At 44.0% G+C, this 8,206-nt stretch overlaps 1 protein-coding gene across 1 annotated transcript in view; it reads right to left on the bottom strand.

Moving 5' to 3' along the window:
• Positions 1 to 8,206, bottom strand: part of LOC138959419 (membrane-bound transcription factor site-1 protease-like) — a 78,955-nt gene that overhangs the window by 55,336 nt on the left and 15,413 nt on the right. The window contains exons 11-16 of the mRNA XM_070330902.1: positions 8,084 to 8,186; positions 7,529 to 7,605; positions 4,748 to 4,822; positions 2,063 to 2,227; positions 1,531 to 1,627; positions 952 to 999 (exon numbers count right to left, since the gene is read on the bottom strand). Coding sequence (XP_070187003.1) covers positions 952 to 999; positions 1,531 to 1,627; positions 2,063 to 2,227; positions 4,748 to 4,822; positions 7,529 to 7,605; positions 8,084 to 8,186 — 565 coding nt within the window. The remainder of the gene's footprint in view (positions 1 to 951; positions 1,000 to 1,530; positions 1,628 to 2,062; positions 2,228 to 4,747; positions 4,823 to 7,528; positions 7,606 to 8,083; positions 8,187 to 8,206) is intronic.

Here is an 8,206-nt window from a genome sequence, read left to right as displayed (position 1 = left end):
ATAACAATCACACACACTACAACAAACCTCAATCCTGTATAACAATCACACACAGTACAACAAACCTCAATCCTGTATAACAATCACACACACTACAACAAACCTCAATCCTGTATAACAATCACACACAGTACAACAAACCTCAATCCTGTATAACAATCACACACACTACAACAAACCTCAATCCTGTATAACAATCACACACAGTACAACAAACCTCAATCCTGTATAACAATCACACACACTACAACAAACCTCAATCCTGTATAACAATCACACACAGTACTCATTTATAATACTGAGCTTTCAATCCTCAGATATTTGAACGAAAAAGGCAAAACATAAACATACAGACAAGAGTGAACAGACTTGTTGACACAATAGGCCTTCAATCCCTTTTTGCACTCTGAAACACGGTACTCTTGCACTCTGAAACACGGTACTCTTGCACTCTGAAACACGGTACTCTTGCACTCTGAAACACGGTACTCTTGCACTCTGAAACACAGTACTCTTGCACTCTGAAACACGGTACAGTGGAACCCCCCTTTTAGGACCTCAAATGATCCGAGAAAATCATGTCTTGAAAAAAGGAGGGGGTGATAAAATGGGGGTCAAGTTACAGACGTTGTCAACAGAAAGCCTGAGAAACCAAGGTCTTAAAAGGGAGGGAGTCTTTCATTGGGCGTCCACTGTACATTTACAAAAAAGGAAAAAATCAGAAGCATATGAGCCTTTAATTGTAATTTCCATGCAGTTCTGAAGCAAATAACTGAATGAAGTACTGACAAGTCTCATGAAATATGATTCGTTTCATTGCTTCACAGAAAAATCTTGCAGTTCTTGAAGTGCAGAGCCTTTTGTGAGAACAGATCGTACATAATACATTTTCTGATTTGGGACATTGTACAGAACGATTGGTTAGTCATAAATCATCAAAGTGGTACTTACCTTGTCTATAATCTTCCCAGAAACTCCCATACCATTCAGAATTGTAACCTGCAAAGATAAAAACCACAACATTTCATGAAATGAGCGGGTAAAAAACCTTTGGGAAAAAAAAGAACAAACATTAAGGTAAAACTGTTCTCTAAATCGTACAGTCACAAATGAACAAGTGAGTGTGTGTACAAGATACAAGGAACAAGTGAGTGTGTGTACAAGATACAAGGAACAAGTGAGTGTGTGTACAAGATACAAGGAACAAGTAAGTGTGTGTACAAGATACAAGGAACAAGTGAGTGTGTGTACAAGATACAAGGAACAAGTGAGTGTGTGTACAAGAAACAAGGAACAAGTGAGTGTGTGTACAAGATACAAGGAACAAGTGAGTGTGTGTACAAGATACAAGGAACAAGTGAGTGTGTGTACAAGATGCAAGGAACAAGTGAGTGTGTGTACAAGATACAAGGAAGATACAAGGAAGATACAAGGAAAGTCATTTGAAAAGGAAGTTCAAGTGAAAAATGAGACAGTTTTACACACGCACACACACACACATTTTCTCCCACAAAGAAAAAGAAAACGTACGTTGACAATGACGGGCATGGCCCCATAGTAGATAGGCTGGGTGTAGTATGGCCACATGTAGGGGTCCTCCGTCAGGTCAATGTAGCCAGGAACAAGACTGCAACACAAACACAAGTAAATCTCACTTAGCACGGCGTGCATGTAAACTGGCGCAGTGGCCAAATGGATAAGACGCCAGCCTCCCAAGCTCAAGTTTTTGGGTTCGAATCCCAGCCACACCCGGTGGGTTCAGGGTGGAAATCTCCGATCTCCCAGGTCAACTTATGTGCAGACCTGCTGGTGCCTTATCCTCCTTCGTGTGTACACGCAAGCACAAGACCAAGTGCGCACGAAAAAGTTAATAAAAATGCTGCTCATAAACACACGACAGAACCAAAATAAGTTCAAGTTTGACAAGACAGATACAGCGGAATCCCCATTTTAAGTCCCACAGGGGGGGCTACACAGTAGACAGGTAGTTACCTGGCCTGAGGCTTGTAGGCCCTGAGTGTGTGGAAGTTTGACAAGACAGATAACACAGACAGGTAGTTACCTGGCCTGAGGCTTGTAGGCCCTGAGCGTGTGGAAGGCAGCCACCAGGTCCAGTCTGCCGTAGCCCTGCTCGAACATGTTGACGTCGGAAAGTCTCAGTGCTGACGCCATCAGAGCCTGCTTGACACTGGCTGGGTTGATGACATGGGACCTCTCCAACACGGCACTGTTAGGGTAAAGCATTCACAGGAAGTGTTATCAGAGCCTGCTTGACACTGGCTGGGTTGATGACATGGTACCTCTCCAACACGGCACTGTTAGGGTAAAGCATTCACAGGAAGTGTTATCAGGGCCTGCTTGACACTGGCTGGGTTGATGACATGGTACCTCTCCAACACGGCACTGTTAGGGTAAAGCATTCACAGGAAGTGTTATCAGGGCCTGCTTGACACTGGCTGGGTTGATGACATGGGACCTCTCCAACACGGCACTGTTATGGTAAAGCATTGGAATGATACGTTATTCATCTGTGTTTGCTATTTTTCTCTTCATTGTTAAAGGCACAGTAAGCCTCCCGTAAACCATCACAGATACTGTCAGGCTTTTACACACAGTACAAACACCCTTCCATTTGAACGCTCACCAAACGGGAACATCCTAGGTGCCCTCCGTAAAGAGCGAGCAATTTTCAAAGAATTTATTTTTGCGTGGTTTATCTTACCCCTGAGCCATCGTAAATCCGTGTGATCCAGTTTCCCTTTTTCACAATGTGGTCGTCAGTTAGTAATTTGAATGCGACTCGATGTGAGCTTATCTGCAATAGCACGTTATTATATACCTCTCACTGTGCACGAAACAAACGGCTGTGGTTCACAAGAACTCTAGCAATGGCTTTTGACTGTTCAGAGGAACTGGCGATGCCTATAAACCGTCGTCTGCTACGAGAACCACAACCTTGCGTGATCCTGCTTCCGGGCTTTTCTTTTTTCAAACTTTCAAAAGTTCGAATTGTACTGATCTTGTCTTGATGAAAAAAGAATTTTTTTATGATTTAACACTATTGTGACTAGCACTGCCACGGCGTTAACGTCCTGCCTGCCCAAGCTTGCCACCAAGAAACTTCCCAAAAATCAGTAACTGTAAAGAAATCTGTCTAGCAAGCTTGAATTAAGTCCAATCACCACCAAATTTTGTGTACTAATTCAAAAATGGATGCCCCGTTCAGTCGTGCTATTTATAAGTTTGTCACGCGATTTGTTTTAGCAAAGGGGGGTGAAAGGGGGGTGAAAGGGGGATAATTTGTGTTTTTTAACGTTTTTTTGTGTGTGTTTTATTTTCCACTGCTTTTTTTAAAAGTTATTTTTTAACAGAAAGTATTATTAATAATGTTATAACCAAACAAGGTGTAAAACCTATGAATTAGCTGAAATATTGTTAACATTGTACACAGAAATAAGGAGACAGTACAAAGAAAAAAACAAGCAAATCACGCATTCACTCACAGCATCCTGACTCAAATGAAACAAAACTGTAACACTCACCAAATGATGTCTAGGTAATCCATATTGAATATAAGTCACATTTTCACAACAAAGTACCAACTGTCCACCTATGAACAATTCCAAAAGGATTTGAAGGCTCCAGCCATCCATTGTTATCAGTGCTGCCACGCCCCCATAGCTCCTGCACGATTCCGAGATACATGTTCGTCTAGCAGTATCACCCCCTACCACGTGTAGTTGCCGACTCGTACTAGCAACAACGGGACCGTTTCTTCCTCAATATCACTGCTATTATCGCTTTCTTGAGGCTAAAACGACACGATGTATCATGATCTACAGGATCCTCAAGATCCAACATCCGGAGAATCTCCTCCCGTGACAAGGCTCGCCTTCGATTCATTTTTTTTGTTCGAAAACACCACGCAAATCTGCATTAATTTGATCAAGCCGGAAGAGAAAACCACGTGTATCAAGGGAAACAACTCAATTTACTGCAAGCTTCAAAAACCGGGAAGCAATCACGAGTCGTGTACCTTGTATGTCTAATACTAAAATAGTCGCTTCCCGTCCGTGGGCGTTGCAGCGTTATTACTAATATAGTCGCCTCCCGTCACGAAAGTGTTAAGAATGTTTGTGTAACAAACTGTCAATTTTTTATTTAGATTTTAAAAGTTAGGTCTAGCGCCAAAACGCACCACGGTCCGATTTGTCTCTGAGCAATCGGCGCAAAATTAATTCTTTAAAAATTGCTCGCTCTTTACGTAGGGCACCTAGGATGTTCCCGTTTGGTGAGCGTTCAAATGGAAGGGTGTTTGTGCTCCTGACAGTATCTGATGGTTTACAGGAGGCTTACTGTGCCTTTAATGTAAAGCATTCCAAGGATGTCTTGTTTACCCTTAGTTAGCTGTTTCAATCTCATTGGAACGATGCGTTATGTATCTATGTTAGTAGTTTTCCTCTACACTGTTGTGTTATATTGCTCTCCACTGACAGAGTAAAGCATTCAAATGATGTAACAACCACCAAGCCACCGACCAAAAGTGATGGTCATAGACAGGTGGTTGCTATGGAAAGGTGAATTATATCAAACAAATCCTTGTCGGGGATCGTTGTGGGCAGGTGGTTGCTATGGAAAGGTAGTTGCCAAGGCAGGTTCAACTGTAATGCCTGTTTTGCTAAAGAGAAACCCCCCCCCCCCCCCTCCCCCCAAAGAAAAGAGTGTTGCAAGTTGTGTTCGAACCCACCTCAAGAGCAGCGTGACAGCACCAGCCACCACAGGGGAGGCAACACTGGTTCCAGACAGGGACCGACAACCTGACCTGCAGGATGGAATAAGACATCGTTTAGTTCAACAAAACTGGTGTGGATGCCAATTACCCCCCCTCCTCACAAATAAAACAACAACAGCAGCTAGAACAAAAACAACCATCCCCCCAAAAAAGTTTGACTGAATGTTAGGTACTGTCCATAGTCTTTTTCTTGACTGACTTTCTTCTTTCTCTTTCTGTCATTTTTCTTTTTATATTGTTTTTATTTTTGCTAATGAAAACCTTTGGTTGAAACCTGTCCATGTTAGTCATTTATTGTCCACGTTTCTGGTGAGTCCATTTTCATGGTTATCTTGTTCCTGGTGTCACCTGCAGGCCCTTGTTCCTGTTCTGCTCGACTCAAGTTGAATATGTTATATGAGCAGAACTAGTTTTCAAGTTTAAGAAGAAGCTGTCATTAAAACGTCAAACCTAATCTTTAACCCTACTGTCTGTCATACATGTATTTAGCTTCTCTCCTCCATTGACTATGTCTGTTTCTTGCTGGCAGGGCGGCACATTTGACACATAACACACGTGACCACAGGGGACTATGTCTGTTTCTTGCTGGCAGGGCGGTACATTTGACACATAACACACGTGACCACAGGGGACTATGTCTGTTTCTTGCTGGCAGGGCGGCACATTTGACACATAACACACGTGACCACAAGGGACTATGTGTTTCTTGCTGGCAGGGCGGCACATTTGACACATAACACACGTGACCACAGGGGACTATGTCTGTTTCTTGCTGGCAGGGCGGTACATTTGACACATAACACACGTGACCACAGGGGACCACACAAGCCATAAATCCTCCATCAGACAAGCCACTGATCACAATGACCTCAGGGGACCACACCAGCCATAAATCCTCCATCAGACAAGCCACTGATCACAATGACCTCAGGGAACCACATCAGCCATAAATCCTCCATCAGACAAGCCACTGATCACAATGACCTCAGGGGACCACACCAGCCACAAATCCTCCATCAGACAAGCCACTCATCACAATGACCTCAGGGGACCACACCAGCCACAAATCCTCCATCAGACAAGCCACTCATCACAATGACCTCAGGGGACCACACCAGCCACAAATCCTCCATCAGACAAGCCACTCATCACAATGACCTCAGGGGACCACACCAGCCACAAATCCTCCATCAGACAAGCCACTGATCACAATGACCTCAGGGGACCACACCAGCCATAAATCCTCCATCAGACAAGCCACTGATCACAATGACCTCAGGGGACCACACCAGCCATAAATCCTCCATCAGACAAGCCACTGATCACAATGACCTCAGGGGACCACACCAACCATAAATCCTCCATCAGACAAGCCACTCATCACAATGACCTCAGGGGACCACACCAGCCATAAATCCTCCATCAGACAAGCCACTGATCACAATGACTTTAAGTAGAGTGGAACCCCGTTTTATGACCCCCTAGTTTAAGACTCCCTCCCTTTTAAGACCCTCTTCTCAGACTTCCTGTTCATAACCTGTGTAAATGTAGCCCCATTGTAAGACTCACTCCTTTTTTAAGACCTGATTTTCTCAGATTTGTGGAGGTCCTAAAAGGGGGTTCCACTGTACTGAGCTGTATGGTCTATCCACTGTACTGAGCTGTATGGTCTATCCACTGTACTGAGCTGTATGGTCTATCCACTGTACTGAGCTGTATGGTCTATCCACTGTACTGAGCTGTATGGTCTATCCACTGTACTGAGCTGTATGGTCTATCCACTGTACTGAGCTGTATGGTCTATCCACTGTACTGAGCTGTATGGTCTATCCACTGTACTGAGCTGTATGGTCTATCCACTGTACTGAGCTGTATGGTCTATCCACTGTACTGAGCTGTATGGTCTATCCACTGTACTGAGCTGTATGGTCTATCCACTGTACTGAGCTGTATGGTCTATCCACTGTACTGAGCTGTATGGTCTATCCACTGTACTGAGCTGTATGGTCTATCCACTGTACTGAGCTGTATGGTCTATCCACTGTACTGAGCTGTATGGTCTATCCACTGTACTGAGCTGTATGGTCTATCCCCTGTACTGAGCTGTATGGTCTATCCCCTGTACTGAGCTGTATGGTCTATCCATTGTACTGAGCTGTATGGTCTATCCACTGTAATGAGCTGTATGGTCTATCTACTGTACTGAGCTGTATGGTCTATCCACTGTAATGAGCTGTATGGTCTATCTACTGTACTGAGCTGTATGGTCTATCCACTGTACTGAGCTGTATGGTCTATCCACTGTACTGAGCTGTATGGTCTATCCACTGTACTGAGCTGTATGGTCTATCCACTGTAATGAGCTGTATGGTCTATCCACTGTAATGAGCTGTATGGTCTATCCACTGTAATGAGCTGTATGGTCTATCCACTGTAATGAGCTGTATGGTCTATCCACTGTAATGAGCTGTATGGTCTATCCACTGTAATAAGCTGTATGGTCTATCCACTGTACTGAGCTGTATGGTCTATCCACTGTAATAAGCTGTATGGTCTATCCACTGTAATAAGCTGTATGGTTTATCCACTGTACTGAGCTGTATGGTCTATCCACTGTAATAAGCTGTATGGTCTATCCACTGTAATGAGCTGTATGGTCTATCCACTGTACTGAGCTGTATGGTCTACCCACTGTACTGAGCTGTATGGTCTAGAACAGTTATCTGGACGCCTTACTTGAGGGCAGATCCACGCACAGCTGATCCGTATGTGACGATGTCCGGCTTCATGCGTCCATAGCCACCAGGCAACTCCTGAAACATTTAAACATGTGCTCTTTTCAAATAAAATTCTCAGACATACACATACAACCACAGAAATACAAATCAAATCAAATCAAATCAAATTTTATTTTTCGAGGGTTGTGGCGTAAGCAATACAACGAGCTTTTTTTCAACCAGCCCTCGCCCAGAGAGGGGACTAATCTATACATGACCAGCCAGCCAACCCTCCCCCCCCCCCCCCCTAAAATAAAACCCAATGCAGAGTACCTTCTTGCAAAGAATCAAGCACCTGCATGCAAACCAAACACACTTCACACACTAAGACGCACACATAAAAATGTAAACACACGCAAAACATTTTTCACACATTTTATGTCATGGTCACAGTTCCTACTACATGTATTCACTGAGAGAAATAAATGGGATACGTCAGTTCTCAGTCCCAGTACCAAAGACTGGAACCCCCATCTGCCTGCCTCAGCCAAGTGCCACCATGAAAGGAACTTACCCAAGTGGTCATTCCTCGGGACGAGAAGCGGGCAATCTGGTTCTCAAAGTTGATGCCCCCAACACCAATCACGTCCATCTGGTCAGCGGGGTTGTTCAGTGTGCTGCACACATAACAAGATAG

Source organism: Littorina saxatilis, linkage group LG1, assembly GCF_037325665.1.
Source record: "Littorina saxatilis isolate snail1 linkage group LG1, US_GU_Lsax_2.0, whole genome shotgun sequence".
NCBI lineage: Eukaryota > Metazoa > Mollusca > Gastropoda > Littorinimorpha > Littorinidae > Littorina > Littorina saxatilis.
Note: the sequence above shows the minus strand (reverse complement) of the source record. Positions and strands in the feature narration are given on the sequence as shown.